This window comes from Saccostrea cucullata, unplaced genomic scaffold (genome assembly GCF_032062105.1).
Source record: "Saccostrea cucullata isolate Sc308-1 unplaced genomic scaffold, CSIRO_AGI_Scuc_v1 ctg1654, whole genome shotgun sequence".
NCBI classification, from domain to species: Eukaryota; Metazoa; Mollusca; class Bivalvia; order Ostreida; family Ostreidae; genus Saccostrea; species Saccostrea cuccullata.
In genome coordinates, this window is record NW_026919579.1 from 1 (window position 1) to 23,400 (window position 23,400).

Sequence of the window (23,400 nt, forward strand, 5' to 3'; positions counted from 1 at the left end):
AATATTCTAAATACTCTAGATAGACTGACCAACATCTAACAATGTGCACAGGTTTAATTTATCAACCAACAACACATTCATTTTAAAGTAGTACCTGATTTGGAAAAGATTTTATATCAGGATTAGGTTATGATACTTGTTTATATACTTTATGTATATATGGATTATATGAGGAAGTTCTGTTTGATTCTCGAGACACTTCCTTAATGATAAGATTAAAATAATTTAGTTGCCATATTTATTCTACCAATTGTAGGTCTTCATTGAGGAACAATAAAAAAAATATGAATGAAAATGTGGAGCTAGTTTTAATGAGACAGAAACCCCCCTCCAAAAGTTGATGAGATTGCATCTACACTAATATAATTTAGATGGGTGTAGTTCGAATTCCCTTTTATATCGGTAAAATCGTACATTTTTTTGTGAATCTTGAATTGGGTTTAATTGTTTAATAAAAAAATAATTAACACTGTTGTAAAAGTCATGTATAATTGTTTTGTGGTGTTGATCTTTAGTTGTAAGAATTTCACATGCATTTCCCATTGTCACATTAATATCAGGCTTCAGATAATATTTATTTGAATTAAGGAAAGTTGGACTAGTATTACAAGGAAAAATAAGCAAACCATCCCTTGTAACTCTATTTAATATTTTCTTTTATCAGAATTGACCATGAATTTGTTGTGAAAGGTTTTTATTTCCATAAAGGAAGAATGAAGATTACAGTGTCAAAGTTTTACAAGGTAAAGAGGAGGAAGACTGTTTATGATAAAAGATGAAAAAAAAAATCGGATTTATATTTTGTAGCAATCTCATTCAAGTGAAAAAAAAATTTGTACATGAATGTGATTGTTAGCAACAAATAATTTTTAATTAATTTCTCTTAATTTTTTTTTAAATCTTAATTTAGATTAATTTTTTTTTTGGCAAGAATGGAGTTAAGCTTTAAATATACATATATGTAAAATGGCACATAAGATTAGTGAACGAAGCAGGTTTTCGTCATATTTGATAGGAAAATTTTGCTTGAAATTCTCAAAAAATACAAGTAGCCTTTTCTTTCAGTTAAGTTTGCTTCTAACACTGATTATTTTTTATTTACCTTGTGTAGATGAATCAGCCAGGTACCACGACTAATGACTCGATCGAGTCCATCTGTCCCTCGTATCTGGTAGAACTCAGTGTGGTGACGTCATCAGGTCAGGAGGGGGTCGGGGAAGACATCAAAAATTTCGCAGAGCAGCTCAAACCGTATCCTTATAAAACTGTCAGTAAAAATAGTTCTTTTATATGTTCACTCTAGATCTTAAAATACATCTTTAATTCAGGGTTAAGGTTACCTTTAAAACCTAAGTTATACCACAGTCTGACTAAAGCCAGCCCTTACTATTTCACTTCGTTGAAATGAAATAGTAGGGGCTGGCTTAGGGAAGTCAGACTGTAAGTTACTATGGATGCAAGATCATAGTTTGAATTGTAGTCAAAGCAGAAACATAAGATATAAGAAAAAAGACATGCAGCTAAAGGGCATTAATGTTACAAAAGAAGTGGAATATTTCTGATTGGTTTTGAAACATTTTTGGATAATAATCATACAGTAAGAAGATTTCTTTGTATGATTTTCGTTTTTTTTTTTACCGATCGTGTTGATATCTTTATTTATCGATGCAAAGAATTTTTGCAATTTCTAGACCAATTTTCTAATCTAGGTTAATATAATTCCAAAATGCATAAATGTTTTTTTAAAAATTATGTTCACTATGCTGAATGAGCATTGCGACCTGCCCAAAAGCGGTGATATCTAGTATTGTTATTTATGAATGCAAAATTAAAAGAAAACGGAAGAGGACTTGGAAATGGAGACTGAATTTTTGTATCATTATTAACATGGTGAACATGATTTATTAAAAAAATTTGTTATTAAGTGAATAAATATGTTTGTTTTTTTTTTCATTTTGCGACTTACTATTTCGGACTGACAAAAATCACTTCGGACCGGCTTAATTTGTTTTCTTGCCGGTCCGAATGACCGGCTATCTGAAAAAGTTTTCCACAACTCTGTTATGACTTCTTGATATCTCAAATTCTAATTTTCTTTTGAAGAAAAAAAATGGATAATGCCAATAAGAAATCTTTGAGTGACATTAGTTCCTTAATGCTCGCAGATTAGTGATGCTGGAAAAAACTGACCACAGGAAAATTCAACTGGCACAGATTTAAATTAAGTAAGGATAGAAAGGACCTAGTCAGCAAGACTGTTATTGTGCAGAGAAAACGCTGTATAGTTTCTAGTCAGAAACAAACAATGCTGATAAGAATTCAGAGAAGGGAGAAACTGTGCATGCCAAAAGGACATCAAGAGTGTATGAATTTCATGTGTGTGGTACTTGTGTCGTACAAGATACATACATGTATACCTGTGTTTGTATGACATATTGTACCATGTGAAGAACTTGAGTGTCCAATAGAGAGAAAATGACCAATGGACATTTTATGTGCAATTTTGCCTCTTATTAAAAGTCTTGAAGACAAATTTTGAAAGATATAATATTCCAATCTAGGGGATGTCAAAATCATTTTCTCATTGTTACAGTGTAGTTACATGTATACTTGGAGACATTGGTTATTGTGCTGTATGCAGCTACATGCATCAGAGATGCCTCATGTATGTACCTCTTTATTTTAAAAAAATAAATTGTACATGTAAGTTTGACTACATTTATTTATTTTTATTTTATCTTTTTTTTAATTCCATGAATATTAATAGTTTCGATATTAATGAGATTTGGACATGCAAAATACATACCAGGGCACAGAAATCCTTTTAAAAAATCAGAAATATATCTGTTGTAAGTAGTTTCCCTGCATAGTAAAAAAAAATCCGTAGGCGGATTTCATATACATGTACTAGTACTCAATATTCTGAGTCTATTATTATATATAAACTTTAGTAGCTGAATCGGCCGCCAAAGTTTGCATAATGAAACAAAATCAATCATTTAACAGACTTGCATTTGAAAAAAACAGCTACATTAATTTAAAAAAAATTAAAAAGGGTATGGAGGGAAATGAGAAAATACAAATTATACAATCACGCGAAAAGTTATCATAACGCAATCTCTGGGCAAACGCGAGTTAAATATCTTATGTGAAGAAAAATTGATTCATAAAGTATCCAAAAAAAAAAGCCAAAAAACATAAACACGGACACTCGGAAATTCCAGAGGTACATGGGATCAGGTGTCTTTGAGGCGTATGACCTTATATGGCATTTCTTGCTGAACAAGGAAATAAATTACAAAATTCTGACTTTTAAACTACTTGTAGGTTATTGAAATCCCTGTTACATAAAATTAAATGTAAGTAGTCTGTCCCTGTTAAATTGTTCGTACTAGGGGCAAGCTTTTCAGTAGCAAATAAGTTGACAGTCCAAAGCACCATGTGCAGGTTATAGCGGAATAATTTTCCGCTATAATTTTACCTACACGTTTTCGCGTGATTGCATGATTTGCATATTACGTATATATTTGAAAAAAAAAACGGGGGCCAAGCGTCCCTACCCCTCCCCCCTTCCACGGTTCCGACGCCTATGGACAGTAAAAAAGTTTCCTTTTACGCATAAACCAAGGATTGTGGCGTGCCCCAAAATGCTCCAAACTAAAGAACTTTGTCAGTGTTCATCTCAGAAAGGAAGGAGGAGTAACGCCAATTTGTCAAGGATGTTTATAATTTAAAAATAAATTCAGTGAAATAAAAAGGAAAATTTTATCTGAAACCTTATTCAACAATTATTCAAATGAATGCACATCATGCATAATGTTTCCTCAATTTTTATTTCTTTTGGACACGTGTCATTGCTTGGCCAGCATATTAATCATGGTAGAATGATACATGGACTTATCTGGAGACAGGGTCAGTGATAGTTATCATGAGGGGACAGGAAAAAGGGGGCGGAGAATGTTGCTGGTCGTGAGTAAATAAATTATATGCATGCACAGTGATGTTTTCATTAGGATGTACTGTAACCATGTGCAAAACTAGTCAATTATTGCAGGTATTCCGGGGAATTGAGAACTCAATCCACATAAACCCAATTTAAACTTAAAATTTAAAACTCAACCCTGGTAATTTGTGTTGGAGCTGACAAACCCTCATTTTATGATATTAATTAACTAAGTTTACATTATTAGAAATTTTACTGCACATGGGAAAACGTCCATGCGACATTTTTAAATGAGACGTACATGTAATTTTGATTCTAAAGAGAATAGTATTAATAAATATTAAATCCCCATATACATCTGTATACAGAAATGTAATATTTAAACATTTTTACAAAATAAACAGTTAATTATACCCCAGTTTGAAAAGCGGGAAGGTATATAGTAATCGGTATGTCCGTCCGTCTGTTACGCCTTAGGGTATCCATCTCTTATCTCTCAACTCCTGTCTACCTCTTAATGAAATTTGATGAAACTTTGACAGACTCTTTATTATATTTTGTTATTGTGACCTCCTATTTTACTTATTGATCCAACACATATTTTGGTTAATTCCCCATGGACACTGCCATTATATATTCATATGGGAAGCGAGGGTATCATATTGTGAAATCATTACTCACAGTACCTTTAGTTCTTCTTATAAACAATTATATTTATGAATATGTGCATTATGTCATGCAGACATTTAAAAAAAAGATAATTTGATGCAATGATCTTAGCTGCCCCTATCCCTATTACCGATATTTTGAACCACTGTATGTACATATATAGCATGAGGGGACTGGCGTTCCACATCAAACATGTCAAACCTGTTTAAATCTTACTTTTAAAATAAATGAATTTCTTTATAAACGTGCTATCTGAATGAAGTCCTTTACGCCTGATATTACGACATTCAGACTTGGTGCGTATAATTCCCCATTCAGGTACCGGGTATTTATAATTTGAACAAAAGGAGGGATTTTACTTCCGGGTTCGTAAGACGCAGATTAGAAGGGGACAGGTAAGGTGTTTACTCTGTTTACCTGGTTAATTACGTAATTATTAATTAACTTCAGGCTACGATGGGTCATATTTCTAATGATACAGGAGGAATTTGCTTAATATGATGCATTAAATAGTTTTCTACTTACTGTTGATAAGAAATAGAGGTTAGAATTTATCTGCATTCCATGTTTTGATATACCTGTTGGTATTCTTTTTGTATTAGAGCAGGGTTAAAAATACTCTGCAACCAATAACCCTCTCTCTCTCTGTCTCTCTCTCTCTGAAAAGATTAACCGCTTAATTATATTATTGTAAGAAAAAATGTTGTTTTAAAAAGATCTATTAATGAACTGTTTAAGGAGATCTCTGTAAATTATTTGAGTGGCGAAAACACATACATAGTAAAGAATTAAGCGTTAATACTTATCTGGGTCTATATACCTAAAGTAATTGGATTGATTACCAGTAAATTCGTTGTAGATTCTTAGTTTCTTTATTTTGTATTACTCTATAAAGGCAGATCACTCTAAATGCATAAATATTACATGACTTTTGTTTGTATGATATATACGTGAAGTAGTTTTTCGCAGAGGTCTTGAGAAGGGTAGGGAGGGGTAAGGAAGACAGGGTCCCTTCCTCTTTTTTGGGAATTAAAGTGTTTTGCCGTAGTTTTAAATTTTCATTTAGATGCTGCTTGCCCCTCTCTCTTAATTCTTCTTCCACGGCCGAACACTGGAAAATTCTAGAAAAAAACATATCAAAACGTTGTGGGAAAGCCCCACCACAATTACCAGCACTTAGTAACATTATCAAGTTTGTTATTTTTGTGTTTTTTATCTGCGGGGGGGGGGGGGGGGAGTCCAAACTTACGTACGGGCCTTTTGTACGCATTGCATAAGGGGTCTTGAACAGTCTATGTTAATGCATAATTGTGTTGTCATGCAGGGGTTACGTTATCTTTTTTTTTTTTATTTGAAGAACCAAAATTGTTATCAATTTAAAAAAATATATATAAATACATATACATCAAGAGAAGCGATTTATATCTTTAATTGAAAATTTTTAAAATGTAAAGATGATAAATGTAAATCGTAGTTTAGATATGTCATCATATGCTCATAAAACAATGCAGGTTAAATATCTATCAGGAAAAAATACCTGTCGTAAAGTGATTAAATATCTTTAAAATGAATATCAGTATTCGGTACATGTTTACTGGCCCCCTACTGGATAGCGATAAGCAAATCATAAATAAATATATCTACTGTGCAAGATGAAAAAGACTAAAGTCTCAAGAGAAAAAAATTTACTTTGCAGGAACATGGCGACAAAGGTGACTTTCAAACATAACAATGATAATCTGACGGTGAAGGAGTTTTACGACCGATACCACTCCAGCCTTCCTCAGCTAATAGTGGTCACTCAGGGCTACTGCGGGGACATCGGACTGGAGGAATTCAGTATTGGACAGGTCAGTTATTGGTTAGTTAATGAGGGGAACTCAGTATTGAATAGGCCAGTTATTGGTTAGTTAATGAGAGTAATTCAGTTTTGGACAGGTCAGTTATTGATCAGTTAAAGGGAGGAATTAAGTATTGGACAGGTCAGTTATTAGTTAGTTAATACGAGGAATTCAGTATTGGACAGGTCAGTTATTGGTTAGTTAATGAGAGAAATTCAGCGTTAGATAGGTCAGTTATTGGTCAGTTAATGGGAGGAGTTCAGTATTGGACAGGTCAATAATTGGTTAGTTAACGGAGAATTCAGTATTGTGGTAGGAATTCAATATTGGACATGTCAGTTATTGGTCAGTTAATGGTTAGTGAATTAACATCTTAAGTCTGCAGTCAATGATATCTTAGAATATTGTAAGGAAGTCCAAACGTCTTAAAATGTCTTTTTTTATCAGTTTCGGCGTATTGTATACTAGAATATATTCAATAAGATATTATTCTTCACAGGTTTTATGCATATTCATCCGTTGTTGAGTTGATAATTTGAGCATAGCTCTTTTTTGCGTTAGATGTATTTTACGTATATGGTAGTTAATGAGAATTTTCTTTTAATTGGTTCCATCAAGAGTGCATCGGCTGTGGACAATTGTTTTCTATGGAGGAAAATATTTAATAATATCAACCCCCACGGAATTCAGAAAGGTCCCCGTACTTCACTATCGCACCATCGCTTCATCCTCATTGCACCATCGATTTATCGAACTATCGACCCAAACCGCGATTATGCGATGGCGAGCAAGTGAACTACATGGCCCTTTCCGGATTCCATAACTTCATGTACATGCAATATATGTTGCTGGTGTAACTACATAAATTTTACCGAAACACGCATGCTCGACCGAATAGTAGGGAATTCTGGGAATTGGGAATGTAGATAATCTGTACCATGTCAATTTCGTTTCATTATCTGAAAATTCATATGATCTTAAGTTTCGTGTTCTGTTGTCTAGGCCTGGCTTTAATGTAATTTATATAAGATTAACGTTTTCCCTTTTTGATCTGAAGGTAATTCGGATACACACCTACTCCACCCAGAAGCGAGTGGTAGCTAAGGTAGAGAGGGGCTTGTCCGTGCTGGAGGGGCGGGAAATCAGTATCCCCGTGGACTACGGAATGAAGTTCTGCTCCCTGAAAGGCGGCAAGAAAAGTGAGTTGTGGACCAGCGTTACTGCTTTATATATATGTTCCCTTTAAAGCACAGTCTTCAGAAATACTGTATATTACGGAATGACTTGAATTTTTGATGCGCCCGAATCAATAGATTCGGGGCGTATATTGTTTTTGTCCTATCTGTCTGTTTGCCTGTTTATCTGTTTGTCTGTCTGTTGTCAACTTTAACCTTTATCATAACTTTTGAACCGTGAGAGATATAGACTTCATAACGGTATGCATACACCTCTAATTAAGCACTTTCAACTGAAACAAAGGCCAAAGACCTTGTGACCTTGACTGTAACTTGTATGCTAAAAATGGCTTTTTCGAACTTTTGCCATTACTTTTGAACCATGGGAGATAGAGTTCATATTTGGTATGCATACTCCGATGATTACGCTATTTCAAATAATGCCAAGGTCAATAACCTTGTGGCCTTGACTGTGACTTTAATGCTGAAAATAGCTTTTTCGAAATTTCGCCTTAATTTTTGAACCATAGGAGATAGAGACTTCATATTTGGTATGCATACTCCACTAATTAAGTGCCTACAAATGACACCAAGGACAATGATCGTGTGAGATTGACTGTGACCTATTTGCTAAAAATTGTTTTTTCAAACTTTGTTGCCACCGGGCGCATAATGTTTCACAAACACGTCTTGTTTAAATCTTCATCTGGTTTGAACACTGGCATAATCCACAAATCCAACAGCATATTGAGCAAATGATCTGATTGTTTAAACATTCATAAGATCATCATTGCAAGCCAATGGTTTTCAGTCTGCTTTGCTCTCTACAAAGAGCAAAGCGGCTGTAAACCTTTGATTTGCGAAGATAGTTTAAGAGAAATATCACGGAGCCGGCTTATGTGTAGGTTATGCCTGCCAACAAATTAAATCTGATATTTTTTTTCTTATCCAGGTGGCAAAGAACAAACTCTGAATGAAATTCTTGAGAAGCATTTACTTCCGGTGGAAGTGACGCCATCGGACTCGCACCAACTCATGAATATTCAAGGCCAGCAGCGAGAGACCGGGAAGAGTTGTCAGCTGAACCTGATCAGTACATACGAAGACAGGTATCTCCTAGGCAACGCCGTGTCAGACGGTAAGAGTCCACATTTCTTCATCTGTATTTCCTGTTTTGCCCGACTTTCCGAAAATCATCTCTTCTATTGTAGCATTTACTGAAGATAGTGCGAAATATCTGACGTTTTCCCAGTTCTTTTTCTTTTTGATAGTCAAATTTAAAATATATCGTTAAAATTATAAAGTTTTGAAAAGGTAAGATATTTCGGACTAATATGGAGAATTGCATACCTTTATGAAAATTTTGAAAATATTTTTAGCCTTTGTATATATTTCATAGTTATTAAATGCAATACCGAGTATACATTTCTTGCACTTTGGTGATGCTAAGATCATAATTATGTTCCCCAAACGAAGTTGGGGAACATATTGTTTTTACTCTGTTTCTTATTATGTTCCCCAAACGAAGTTGGGGAACATATTGTTTTTACTCTGTTTCTTATTATTATGTTCCCCAAACGAAGTTGGGGAACATATTGTTTTTACTCTGTTTCTTATTATGTTCCCCAAACGAAGTTGGGGAACATATTGTTTTTACTCTGTTTCTTATTATGTTCCCCAAACGAAGTTGGGGAACATATTGTTTTTACTCTGTTTCTTATTATTATTAAGGTCTTCCGTCTTCACGGAAGACCTTATAGTTATTCTACTGTTTCTTATTAAGGTCTTCCGTCTTCACGGAAGACCTTATAGTGATTGTACTGTTTCTTATTATTATTCTTTTTTTGACCAAAATTTTGTGCAGGCGATTTCTCGAGAACTATTCAGCCGTTTTCAATGAAATTTTCAGGAATTATGCGTCATTATATGAATTTTATATAAAATTCCGCTTTTTGGAAAATTCGCTTCCGGTGCCAAGTTATGGACAATTTCCTGATTTTAAAATGCAATTTTGTCGCCCCTTTTTCTCGAAAATGACTAAAGATATGAACTGGAGACTTAATGGAGACGATAGTTCGTGACTTTCTTATTTGCAGAATTACCTTTTCGTGCGTCGTCAATACTTCCGCTCGTTACGATATGCAAATTTAAAAAATAGTATTTTCTAACTTTTTTTGTTTTTCAATATTTTTCATTCATTTTTGGTATGTTAATAGAAATCTTTCTGATAATGCTCACTATATAATTTGTTTGAATATTGATAAATCGAAACTCTAGATATTAGCTTTTAAAAATCTGAAGCGGGTCCAAGATGGCGGCTGTCTCTGTCAACTCTGACATTTCGCAATAGGGGTTTACTGAGTCAGCCGAGCGTTTGCTTGCACGAAAGTAAGACAAGGAAAAATAAAATGTAAAGGAATACTTGGATTGTCCCGTCGTATTTACGTTGCAATTCTGTATCAAACTATGTTCTTCTTAAATGTCTTCTATAATTGGTTTTGGCTGGTTCTCAAAGTAGAAATAGAAAAGACTAAATGTGAAAATGAAATTCGATACCTAATACCGGTACCTTCTGATTTGCAACACGTGAAAATAGATCTTAAATCATAGTTATAAGTAATAGTTTTTCTAGAAACAATATCAATGAATATAGTATGTATAAAAATTACAATCTGTTTTTCCCATGCACACTTGTGTCATATGAAAATAATAGAAAAGACGAAATAAGATAACCGTTTTTTAAATGATCGCTAAATGAAGTTTATATTAACATTCTTGTCTCCAAGATCTGATTCAAGTTATTGAGCATAAATTGTATCCGATTCATTGACTGTCTTCGGGCGACACATGTTTTTCGGCAAAACATTTCAACCTTTTCATGAAAGCTTAGCTAATCGGGATAGTTCACTTAGGATAACAGTTTCTCTGCTTTAGTGTTACTTGCTTATATACAATATGAAATTTGTAAAATGTGTTAATTATACTGTCTTCACCTTGATATTTTAGCTATAAGAACGTTCTTTTTTTCTTTTCATTGAAGCTATCACACCTATTAAAAGGAACATTCCAAAGAAAAGGTGCAAAGATATACTCGTGGCGTTTGACGCAAAATTAAGAATAGTGATTCACCTTTCATTATTCTAAGACAGATGTACTGTAGCAGAAGTATACATAAATACATTTAGAGCTGTGGTCCCAATAGCGTAATAGTAAGCGCATTGCATTTTCACGCTGGCAATTCGGGTTTAATCCCATTTGTTTCCATAAGAAGTTTGATCACTTTTTTCAGCTCGATTTTGCGGAATTTTTTTTAGAATCAGACGGAAGACCTCTCGTTGCTCGCAACGAGTTTCTTTTCTAGTTATTATTATTATTATTCTTATTTTTTTTCCCAAAATTTTGTGCACGCGATTTCTCAGCAACTGTTCGGCGGATTCTTATGAAATTTTCAGGAATTATGCGCAATAAGATGAACTTGATACATTTTTAAGGAAATTTGGAAATTCGCTTCTGGTGCCAAGTTATGGGCAATTTTCTGATTTTAAAATGCAATTTTGTCGCCCCTTTTTATCGTAAATGGCTAAAGATATGACCTGGAGACTTATTGGAGACGATAGTTCGTGACTTTGTGGTTTGCAGAATCACCTTTTTGTGCGTCGTCAGTTCTTCCGGTCGTTACGGCATGCGAATTTAAAAAAATTGTATTTTCTAACTTTTTTGTTTTTCAATATTTCCCATTTATTTTTGGTATATTAATAGAAACTCTCCCTATAATGCTTACTATATAATTTTTTTGAATGTTGATAAATCTAAACTCTAGATATTAGCATTCAAAAATCTGAAGCGGGTCCAAAATGGCGGCTGTCTCAGTCAACGTCGACATTTCGCAATAGGGGTTTTCGGAGGCAGCCGAGCGTTTGCTTGAATGAAAGTAACAACAGGATAAATGAAATGTAAAGGAATACTTGGATTGTCACGTCGTAGTGACGTTGCAGTTCTGTGTCAAGCTAACGTCTTCTCTAATTGGTTTTGGCTGGTTTTCAAAATAAAAAAAGAAAAGACTAAATGTGCAGATGAAATTCGATACCTAATATCTTTTGTGCACCACGGAAAAACAGATCTTAAATCGTACTTATAAGTTATACTGTCTCAAAAAAGAATATCAATGAATATTGTAAGTATAAATCTTAACCACTGTTTTCCTATGCACACTTGTGTCATATTAAACTAATGAATAAGACAAAAATAAGAAAACTTTTTTTTAAAAGATGGCTTCATGGAGTTTATTCAAGCATTCTTGTCTCAAAGACCTGATTCAAGTTATTGAGCATAAATGATATTTGATTCCTTGACCGTCGTAGGGCGAGCCAGATTTTTCGGCGAAACGTTTCAACCTATTTTGATTAACTAATCAGGATAGTTCACTTTGGGGATGAACAGGAAATTGAAAAAAGTTTAAAATTCATAACTGTTTCACCGCTTTAGTGTTACATGCATATATAAAACAATATGGAATTTGTAAAATGAGTTAAATATACTTTCTAAACCTCGAATGTTACGCTATAAGAACGTTCTTTTTTTTTTAAAATCGTGGCGTTTGGCGCTATATTTTGAATAGTGACCCGCCTTTCTTTTTAAGAGAGAAGCACTGTTTTGTTGATATATACAAGTAGATTTAGAGTAGAGGTCCCGATAGCGTAATATTTAGTGTGTTGGAATTTCATGCTGGCGACTAATGTGTTCAATCCCTCTTGTAGGCAAATCTTTTTTTTACTTTTTCAGCTCGATTTTAAGTTTTCTTTCCGGAAAGGGACGGAAGACCTCTCGTTGCTCGCAACGAGTTTCACATCTAGTTATTCTTATTATTTTTCTTCCTGGGAAAATTTTGTCCGCGAGTGATCTTGTAAACTACACATCAGACTAAGGTGAAATGTTTTTAGGGTCAGTAGACATGTAATGTAGATTTGCGGAACGAAGGTCATTTTGCGCGCACGTGCTTTCAAGAGCGCGCACGTGCAACATGATAAATGACAGATTTAATTGATATAGATGTAACTTTTTAAATTTTTGATGAAATGCTTTAGAACTCATAATATAAGGATACATTTGTAGCATAGACAATATGACATGGTCAAAATAGCAAGATCTCACGCGCATGCACGTGCGCTGCACTCTGATTGGCTGAAACAAAAATCTCAATATCTTTTTTGTTTCTTGATGAAATGCTTTGAAATTTTAAACATAGCCATGCATTAGGATATCCTACAATATTATATACAGCAATTATCATGAAAACACGTGCATGCACGTGCGCTGCAATCTGATTGGCTTAAACTTTAAATAGCTATAACTCATTTGGTTTTCAACCAAAGAGGATGGGATTTGAAACATAGATAGATATAATGAACCACTACAAAAAAGTATGGTCAACATGCACATGGATACACATGCGTGTACGTGCGCTGCAATCTGATTGGCTGAAACTTTAAACAGTTATAACTCCTTTGGTTTCCAACCAAACAGGATGGGATTTGGAACATAGATAGATATAATAGACTACTACAAGAAAGGTATGGTCACCATGCACATGCATACACGTGCGTGTACGTGCGCTGCAATCTGATTGGCTGAAACTTTTAACAGGTATAACGCCCTTGGTTTTCAACCATATGGGGTGGGATTTAGAACATAGATAGATGTAATGGACTTCTACAAGAAGGTATGGTCACCGTGCTTATGTATGCACGTGCGTGCACGTGAAATGAACAAAATCAAAAATACACTTGAATGAGCGTATTTTTTATTACTTTTGGATAAAATACTTTAATTTTTAGTATATTAAAGTATATGGATTGTGTAGACAAAATGATATGGTCATGCTAAATGCAATGCTAAAATTTGAATGAACTTCGTACACTTCCGGGTACATGTTGTTTAAGTCTCAAATACATAGAGTTTGTCTTATTTAATGAAGCTTACAGGTAATATGGCACAAAAGGAGAGTTGGGGAGCGTTTGGGGAACATCTGTAACGGTCCCCGTTACAATTAGCACTAGTTATTATTATTCTTATTATTATTATTATTTTTCTTCCTGGGAAAATTTTGTCCGCGAGTGATCTTGTAAACTACACATCCGACTTAGGTGAAACCTTTTTAGGGTAAGTAGGCATGTTATGTAGATTTGCGGAATCAAGGTCATTTTGCGCGCACGTGCTTGCAAGAGCGCGCACGTGCAAAACTTAAAATGACCAATATATAATGGATATAACCGTAACTTCTCTATTTTGTGACGAAATGTTTTGAAACTTATAATGTAAGGATATATTAGTAGTATGCACAAGATGACATGGTCAAAATAGCAAGATCGCACGTGCATGCACGTGTGCTCCGCTCTGATTGGCTGAAACTAAAGTCTCAATATCTTTTTTGTTTTTTTTGATAAAATCATTTGAAATTTTGAACATAGTCATACATTAGGGAGATCTACAGCCTGTAATATAAGATTTTTCATGAAAGCATGTGCATGCACATGTGCTTGCAAGAGCTCGCACGTGCAACACGAGAAATGTCCAATATACCGGTAATTGATACAGACGTAACTATTAAAATTATTGATGAAATGCTTTGAAACTCATTTTATAAGTATATATTAGAAGCATAGACAAAATGACATGGTCAAAAAAGTAAGATCTCACGCGCATGCACGTGCGCTTCTCTCTGATTGGCTGAAACTAAAGTCTCAATATCTTTCTTGTTTCTTGTCATAATCCTTTGAAATTTTGAACATAGACCTACATTATGAAGATCTACAGCAAGATATATAAGAATTTTCATGAAAGCATGCGCATGCCCTCGTGCTGCAATCTGATTGGCTGAAATTTTAAATGGCAATATCTACTTTGTTTTTTGACGAAATACTTTGAAATTTAAAACATTGTCATGCATTAGGATATCCTACAATATGATATAGAAAAAAATCATGAAATCACACGCATGCACGCGTGCTGCAATCTGATTTGCTTAAACTTGAAATGGCTATAACTCCCTTGTTTTTCAACCAAACAGGATGGGATTTAGAATATGGATAGATGTAAGGGACTCCTACAAGAAGGTATGGTCATCATGCACGTGCACGCACGTGCGTGCATTTGGAACGAGAGAAATGAAAAATACACTTGAAAGAGTGATTTTTCATACTTTTGGACTGAATGCTTTAATATATTGTATATTAAAATATGTAGATAGTGTAGACAAGATGATATGATCATAACGCACATGTATTCACATGCGCACGGATGCAATGCTAAAATTTGAATATAATTGGTATCCTTCTGAGAAAACGTTGTTAAAGTCAAAATGCACAGAGTTTGTCTTCTTTAATGAAGCTTACAGGGAATATGGCACCAAAAAGGAGTTGGGGAGCGTTTGGGGAACATCTGTAACGGTCCCCGTTACAATTAGCACTAGTTATTATTATTTTTCTTCTCGGGAAAATTTTGTCCGCGAATGATCTTGTAAACTACACATCCGATTTAGGTGAAATGTTTTTAGGGTCAGTAGACATGTTATGTAGATTTGCGGAACGAAGGTTATTTTGCGCGCACGTGCTTGCAAGAGCGTGCACGTGCAACACGTGAAATGACTGATTTAATTGATATAGGCGTAACTTTTTACATTTTTTTATGAAATGCTTTAAAACTCATAACATAAGGATATATTAGTAGCATAGACAATATCACATGATCAAAATAGCAAGATCTCACGCGCATGCACGTGCGCTTCGCTCTGATTGGCTGAAACTAAAGTCTCAATATCTTTCTTGTTTTTTGACAAAATCCTTTGAAATTTTGAAGATAGCCATGCATTAGGACATCCTACAACATAATATATAGCAATTATCATAAAAACACGTGCATGCACGTGCGCTGCAATCTGATTGGCTGAAACTTTAAATAGCTATAACTCCCTTGGTTTACAACCAAACGGGGTGGGATTTGGAACATAGATAGATATAATGGACTTCTACAAGAATGTATGGTCAACATGCACATGCATGCACGTGCGTGTATATGCGCTGCAATCTGATTGGCTTAAACTTTAAACAACTATAACTCCCTTGGTTTACAACCAAACGGGGTGGGATTTAGAACATAGATAGATGTAATGGACTTCTACAAGAAGGTATAGTCACCATGCTCATGTATGCACGTGCGTGCACGTGAAAAGAAAAAAAAGGAAAAAATACACTTGAATGAGCGTATTTTTAATACTTTTGGATTAAATACTTTAATATTTAGTATATCAAAATATATAAATTGTGTAGAAAAATGATATGGTCATTACGCACATGCATTCACATGCGCACGCGTGCAATGCTAAAATTTGAATGAACTTGGTACACTACTGGATAAACGTTGTTAAAGTCTCAAATGCATAGAGTTTGTCTTATTTAATGAAGCTCACATAGAATATGGCACCAAAAGGGAGTTGGGGAGCGTTTGGGGAACATCTGTAACGGTCCCCGTTACAATTAGCACTAGTTATTATTATTTTTCTTCTTCTTCTTCTTCCTGGAACTTTTTTGTCCGGGAATGATCTTTTAAACTGTTCGTCTGATGTAAGTAAAACCTTTTTAGGGTTAGTAGACATGTTATGTAGATTTGCGGAATCAAGGTCATTTTGCGCGCACGTGCTTGCAAGAGCGTGCACGTGCAACACGTGATATGACCAATATAATAGATATAGCCACAACTGTTCTATTTTTAGATGAAATGCTTTGAAACTCATAATGTGAGGATTTATAAGTAGTATTGACATGACGACATGGTGAAAATAGCAAGATCTCACGCGCATGCACGTGCACTTTGCTCTGATTGGCTGCAACTAAAGTCTCAATATCTTTCTTGTTTTTTGACAAAATCCTTTGAAATTTTGAACATAGCCATGCATTAGGATATCCTACAACATGAAATAAAGCAATTATCATGAAAACACGTGCATGCACGTGCGCTGCGATCTGATTGGCTGAAACTTTAAACAGCTATAACTCCCTTGGTTTTCTACCAAACAGGATGGGATTTGGAACATAGATAGATATAATGGACTTCTACAAGAAGGTTTGGTCACCATGCACATGCATACACGTGCGTGTACATGTGCTGCAATCTGATTGGCTGAAACTTTAAACAGCTATAACTCCCTTAGTTTTCACCCAAACGGGGTGGAATTTAGAACATAGATAGATGTAATGGACTGCTACACGAAGGTATGGTCACCATGCTCATGTATGCACGTGCGTGCACGTGAAATGATTAAAATCAAACATACACTTGAATGAGCGTATTTTTTTTTTTTTATAATTTTGGATTAAATACTTTAATATTCTGTGTATTAAAAATATAGATTGTGTAGACAAGATGATATGGTCATGACGCAAATGCATTCATGCACGCGTGCAATGCTAAAGTTTAAATGATTTTTGTACACTTCTTTGTAAATGTTGTTAAAATCTTAGATGCATAGAGTGTGTCTTATTTAATGAAGCTTACAGGGAATATGGCACCAAAAACGGAGTTGGGGAGTGTTTGGGGAACATCTGTAACGGTCCCCGTTACAATTAGCACTAGTTATGTTCCCCAAACGGAGTTTGGGAACATATTGTTTTTACTCGGTTTCTTATTATTATTATTATTTTTTTTTTCTTATTTGTTCTCCGGTACTTTTTTGTCCGCGAGTGTTCTCAGAAACTGTGCACCCAACTGAGCTAAAACCTTTTTAGGGTTAATAGGTGTGTAGTGTAGGTGTGCGGAACGAAGGTCATTTTGCGCGCATACGCCTGCACGTGCGTGCGCGTGAAATGAGTGAATTGACTGATATACTTAATATAGCTATAACTTTTACATTTTTTGATGAAATGCTTTGAAACTTATTACATAAGGATATATTTAAAGTGTTAATAACATGACACTGTCAAATTAGCATGAACTCACGCGCATGCACGTGCGCCTTCCTCTGATTGGCTGAAACAAAAATCTCAATATCTCTTTTGTTTTCCGACGAAATGCTTTGAAATTTTTAACATTGTCATGAATTAGGATATCCTACAATAACATATGCAAAAAATTCATGAAATCACGCGCATGCACGTGCGCTGCAATCTGATTGGCTGAAACTTTAAATGGCTATATCTCCTTTGTTTTTTGACGAAATGCTTTGAAATTTAAAACATAGTCATGCATTAGGATATCCTGCAATATGATATACAAAAAAATTTAAGAAATCACGCGCATGCACGTGTGCTGCAATTTGATTGGCTGAAACTTTAAATGGCCATATCTCCTTTGATTTTTGATGAAATGCTTTGAAATTTAAAACATAGTTTTGCATTAGGATATTCTACAATATGATTTAGAAAAAGATTCTTGAAATCACGTGGATGCACGTGTGCTGCAATCTGATTGGCTGAAACTTGAAATGGCCATAATTCCCTTGGTTTTCAACCAAATAGGATGGAATTTAGAACATAGATAAATATAAGGGCCTCCTACAAGAAGGTATTGTCATCATGCACATGTACGCACGTGCGTGCATTTGGAACGAGTGAAATTGAAAATACAATTGAATGAGTGATTTTTAATACTTTTGGACTAAATGCTTTCATATAAAGTATATTTTCATATATATAGAAAGTGTAGACAAGATTATATTTTCATTATGCACGTACATTCACATGGGCACGCGTGCAATGTTAAAATTTGAATATAATTGGTATCCTTTTGGGAAAACGTTGTTAAAGGCAAAATTACACAGATGTTGTCTGATTTAATAAGGCTTACAGTGAAAATGGAACCAAAAGGGAGTTGGGGAGCGTTTGGGGAACATCTGTAACGGTTCCCGTTACAATTAGCACTAGTTATTATTATTCTTATTATTTTTCTTCTTCCTGGGAAAATCTTGTCCACGAGTGATCTTGTAAACAACACATCTGACTTAGGTGAAACCTTTTTAGGGTTAGTAGGCATGTTATGTAGAGTTGCCGAACGAAGGTCATTTTGCGCGCACGTGCTTGCAAGAGCGCGCACGTGCAGCACTTGAAATGACCAATATAATGGATATTGCCGTAACTTTTCTATTTTTTGATGAAAAGTCTTAAAACTCATAATATAAAGGATATATTAGTAGTATAGACAAGATGACATGGTCAGAATAGCAAGATCTCACGCGCATGCACGTGCGCTTCGCTCTGATTGGCTGAAACTAAAGTCTCAATATCTTTCTTGTTTTAAGTCATAATCCTTTGAAATTTTGAACTTAGTCACACATTATGAAGATCTACAGCACGATATATAAGACTTTTCATGAAAGCACGTACATGCACGTGTGCTGGAAAGAGCGCGCACGTGCAACATGTGAAATAACCAATATAATTGATGAAGCCGTAACATTTCTATTTCTTGATGAATTTTTTTGAAACTCATAATGTAAGGATACATTAGTAGTATAAACAAGACGGCATGGTCAAAATAGCAAGATCTCACGCGCATGCACGTGCGCTTCGCTCTGATTGGCTGAAACTGAAGTCTCAATATCTTTCTTGTTTTTTGTCATAATCCTTTGAAATTTTGAACATAGTCCTACATTATGAAGATCTACAGCATGATATATCAAAATTTTCATGAAAGCATGGGCATGTGCACGTGCTGCAATCTGGTTGGCTGAAACTTTAAATGGCTATATCTCCTTTGTTTTTTGACGAAATGCTTTGAAATTTAAAACATAGAAATGCATTAGGATATCTTACAATATGATATAGAAAAAAATTCATGAAATCACGCACATGCACGTGTGCTGCACTCTGATTGGCTGAAACTTAATAGCTATAACTCCCTTGTTTTTCAACCAAACAGGATGGGATTTAGAACATAGATAGATATAAGGACTCCTACAAGAAGGTATGGCCATCATGGACATGCACGCACGCACGCACATGGAACAAGTGGAATTAAAATGCTAAAATTTGAATGAAATTGGTACACTTCTGGGTAAACGTTGTTAAAGTCTCAAATGCATAGAGCTTGTCTTATTTAATGAAACTTATAGGGAATATGGCACCAAAATGGAGTTGGGGAGCGTTTGGGGAACATCTGTAACGGTTCCCGTTACAATTAGCACTAGTTGATTTTTGTTATTGTACAGCAGCGTATATTGTTTGTACATAATTGTTTTTTACCTCTGTATCTGAACAGTGTTGACCAATTCTCTGCGGTTGTAGGTATGTTATACGCTCAGCAGACCGCTGTACCCGTGTACCTGCCTGACCTAAGACTGTCTATAGCGGTAGGAATAGAGGGCTTCTCCGACGACCATTGGGTGGCCAGTCTCCAAAACATGGAACAGAAAGTCATGCAAAACGTAAAATTCAACACAAACTTTGGAAACCCAAGTATGTTTTTAAGTCACATCATTACAATGTTCACTTGTACATTTACTCGGTAGAAGACTGATTCACTTTAGGTATATTTTATAAATTTATACAAAACTTCTTTAACACGTGTTCATTTTGACAGATGTGGCTGTGTATTCACAAGAGTCAGCTATACATAACGACTACTCTGATTTTACTTACCGAACTCCTGCTGAATATTATAACATGGACGATATCCTACGACAAAAACTTTCCCATCGCCCTTCTAGGCTTCTGAACTACATAGAACAGGTGCCCGACACGTACGATTTCATCCCGGCTGACGTGGTGAGCAGAGTGCCTCCGCCTAAGGCGCCAAAGCCGGTAATGGACAAGAAAGCCCAGCCTGTAAAACCTTTGACCCCGCCCCCGGCTTCACTTCCGGCTCCGGCAGTGCCACAGAGGCCCACAGTTTTTCAAAGGCCAGAAAAAAGTAAAACTGTTAATGAAGTTCCACCCAGTCCGAGTAGAGTATCACGCGCGCCTAATGTAGAGGAACTGAAGATTGCCGATTTAGGAGCGTGGATGAAGGAACTAAAACTGGATAAATATGTTGATACGTTTGCCGAGCAAGGAATCGACGGTGTTCTGCTTAAGGAAATGACAAGGGAAGATTTACGGAACGATTTCGGGATGTCAACCATTGAGGCCATTAAGTTATCTAAATTCGCTCAGACGGGGCATGTCCCGAGCTAGTGTCCTCTGTATCTAAACGTGTCTCAACCATTAACGAAGTATTGAAGTAACCGCGGGTTGTGTTTTTGCGATAAGTGTAATGAAGTTGTTCATTCATGAAAAATGAAACCAATATGAATTGATTCGTTGATATATATATACATTTTTTTCGATTTTACCAGCAATGTTAAACATAGCGAAAAAAAATACAATAGTCAAATAGAAGAAATATGTTTGGTGTTTCCTAGAAAAAAATATTTGAATTATTAATAGATAATGCACATTAAGTTTTAATATTACATCTAATACTATTCTGAGAATTCTCTTCTTGAGTATTGGAAACATTTACAAGGTTTGCTTATATTTATACTGTGGAGGAGGTATATGCAAACATTTACATGTACGACAAAAGAAATGTTTTGTAAATTGTTCAAGATATCTGAATCATAATCATGTTTTATTTTCAAATTTAATGTACTAATACTGCCTGGTTTTATGTAAAATATTTTCACTGTACATGAATGTTACAAGGCCTATTTCAGAGCTATCTAAAATATTTCCTGTGACATATTTTGCCTAGGAGTTATTCCCCTTAGCCGCCATCTTGTAGGGCAAAGTAGTGAATTTACCTCTTTGAGCAACCAATTTTAAACATGCATGCAAGAAATATAAGGGGGAAAATATTCACAATCTTATAATCATGAATTAATAGATGCTTTAACAAACGTATATCCATAAGAAAAATAGCATTATCTTTACCTCAGTAACCATTATAACAAGTTGAACTTGGTTGAATAATGAAGGGATCTGGGAATGTTGCCCTACAATATGGCGGCTAAGGGGAATAACTCCTACACAAAATATGTCATAGGAAAAGGGTCTATAATATATATTTTTTTGAATGTTACTCTTATGATCGGACGTTTTAACGAGTAGAAAGCTTAATATATACTTGTGCCAATTTTGTCAATATATTTTTCTACATATTTTTAGATAAAATGTGTGCATGGTGCAGGGAGAGAGAGAAAGAAAGAGTGAGTTAATTTGTTTATAATTGTAAATGAAAATGAAATAAAAGGAGCTTCCCAGATCCCCGTTGTTCGGCGTTTTTACATTCTGCTTAAGAACGACGGGGAATAAAGAGGATTCTAAATTGTTGATAGATAAAGCCAAGTTAACTATCCTTTTGAAAGGTGAACAAAAAAGCAAATTTTAAATTGGTTGGGATCATATAAAACCTTAAGAACCACATGAACAAGAAAAGCTGAAATTGATACGAAAGCTTTCCGAGGAAAACTTAGTGTATATTTTGAACTGAATTGAATTGGGGTAGGGTTGGGCCAAAATAAGGACATCAAAGTTTTATATTTGAATATAAAGAATAAAAAATTGCATTTCTCACCTCAAGTACCAATGAGCCAGAAAACTGAAACTTGTGTAGATTTTGAATCGTCATACATTGTAGCTTGAAGCCTTTGGGGTAGGGTTGGACCACAGTAAGGACATTAAAGTTTTACTTTCAAAAAATATAAAGGAAACAAGTTTCCAAATTTCGTTTCAAGAACAATTTGGCCAGAAAAACTGAAACTTGTGTAGATTTTGAATTGTTCATACTGTATATAGCTTGACGCCTTTGGGTAGGATTTGACCGCAACAAATACATCAAATAAAGTTTTATATTTAAATATAAAGGAAAAAGTTTGCAAATATCATCTCAAGGACCATTTGGCCAGAGAAGCTGAATTAAACTCATGTGGAAGTTTCGATCCTTGCATTGTAAATTCTAATTTCTTCAGATCATAACCCCATGGATAGGATGGGTACACAAAAGGGGGATCAAAATTTTACACTGAAATACAAGTATCTTTAGGATTTTTTCCTACCCTCTCAAGAACCAGAGGGCCAGAAAAGCTGTTCAAAGCTTCCTATGGTACATGTAGTCTTGACTCTTGATATTTTCGCCAGTTATTTTGACATAACATAAAATTAAAGTCGCTAAGCGCTATATTATCAATGTCTACATTAGTATAATGTAAAATTCCTGTATATTATACATAACAAGTTCCTTGATATTCACTGGTTATACGTAATAATCCTGTTACTTGTAATCACTTGAATTAGTTTATTTACATATACCACATCCCTTACTTTTGTATGCAGTGTGAGATCTGCTCATCATGTGGAGAGTTGTGGTCCTTGGTTTTGTGTTAGCTCTTGGAGAACTGGCAGGTATAACAAATGTCCGAGTTAAAAAAAAACAAACAAACCGTTTCTTCATTCTCGTAATGTTAATGGGCTTAATATTTGTATAATTATACAGTTTTCTCTAATTGTTTTATTTTTATACTGATGGAATAATTTTATTGGCTAGAAATTTGAAACAGAGCAGTTGTGAATAGGAAAGGTAAAGAAGCTTTAAGGAAGTTTTTTCAGTTCAAACACAAAGATACGTCTTATCTTGTTCCAATAGCTGTCATCACCAATCCAGAATGAATGAAACAAAATGTTAATGTACATATCAACTTAAACTTTTTTTTATACAGCTCTTAGTATAAATTTGATACTTATTTTTCCCGTGAAATGTGTTCGTTCAGAAAGAATTCAAATCTCAATAAAGGAGAATTACTGTCAGA

The 23,400-nt window shown here is 34.8% G+C and overlaps 2 protein-coding genes across 4 annotated transcripts; both read left to right on the top strand.

Moving 5' to 3' along the window:
* The first annotated feature begins 614 nt into the window (after nt 1-614).
* Nucleotides 615-2,713, top strand: LOC134233744 (mediator of RNA polymerase II transcription subunit 18-like). Its single transcript, XM_062715742.1, has 3 exons — nt 615-743; nt 1,112-1,251; nt 2,166-2,713. The coding sequence occupies exons 1-3, from the start codon at nt 714-716 to the stop codon at nt 2,218-2,220; spliced, it is 225 nt and encodes a 74-aa protein (XP_062571726.1). The 5' UTR covers nt 615-713; the 3' UTR covers nt 2,221-2,713.
* Nucleotides 2,714-3,804: 1,091 nt separating this feature from the next.
* LOC134233760 (uncharacterized) lies at nt 3,805-21,879 on the top strand. Of its 3 annotated transcripts, none has more exons than XM_062715765.1 (6): nt 3,805-3,969; nt 6,309-6,462; nt 7,511-7,652; nt 8,581-8,766; nt 19,901-20,071; nt 20,196-21,879. In XM_062715765.1, the coding sequence occupies exons 1-6, from the start codon at nt 3,929-3,931 to the stop codon at nt 20,786-20,788; spliced, it is 1,287 nt and encodes a 428-aa protein (XP_062571749.1). In that variant the 5' UTR covers nt 3,805-3,928; the 3' UTR covers nt 20,789-21,879. The 3 variants fall into 3 exon arrangements, with proteins under 3 accessions (XP_062571749.1, XP_062571756.1, XP_062571760.1); XM_062715772.1 differs by lacking the exon at nt 3,805-3,969 and adding an exon at nt 4,898-5,007; XM_062715776.1 differs by lacking the exon at nt 3,805-3,969 and adding an exon at nt 5,058-5,155.
* Nucleotides 21,880-23,400: the final 1,521 nt, after the last annotated feature.

Bases quoted from the DNA above. Each gene is read 5' to 3' on its own strand.
- LOC134233744 (XM_062715742.1), top strand. From the start codon at position 714: ATGAAGATTACAGTGTCAAAGTTTTACAAG. The intron at 744-1,111 runs GTAAAGAGGAGG...TACCTTGTGTAG, and splicing joins CAGTGTCAAAGTTTTACAAG to ATGAATCAGCCAGGTACCAC. The intron at 1,252-2,165 runs GTATCCTTATAA...TAATGCTCGCAG, and splicing joins TTCGCAGAGCAGCTCAAACC to ATTAGTGATGCTGGAAAAAA.
- LOC134233760 (XM_062715765.1), top strand. From the start codon at position 3,929: ATGAGGGGACAGGAAAAAGGGGGCGGAGAATGTTGCTGGTC. The intron at 6,463-7,510 runs GTCAGTTATTGG...TTTGATCTGAAG, and splicing joins AGGAATTCAGTATTGGACAG to GTAATTCGGATACACACCTA. The intron at 20,072-20,195 runs GTATGTTTTTAA...TCATTTTGACAG, and splicing joins CACAAACTTTGGAAACCCAA to ATGTGGCTGTGTATTCACAA.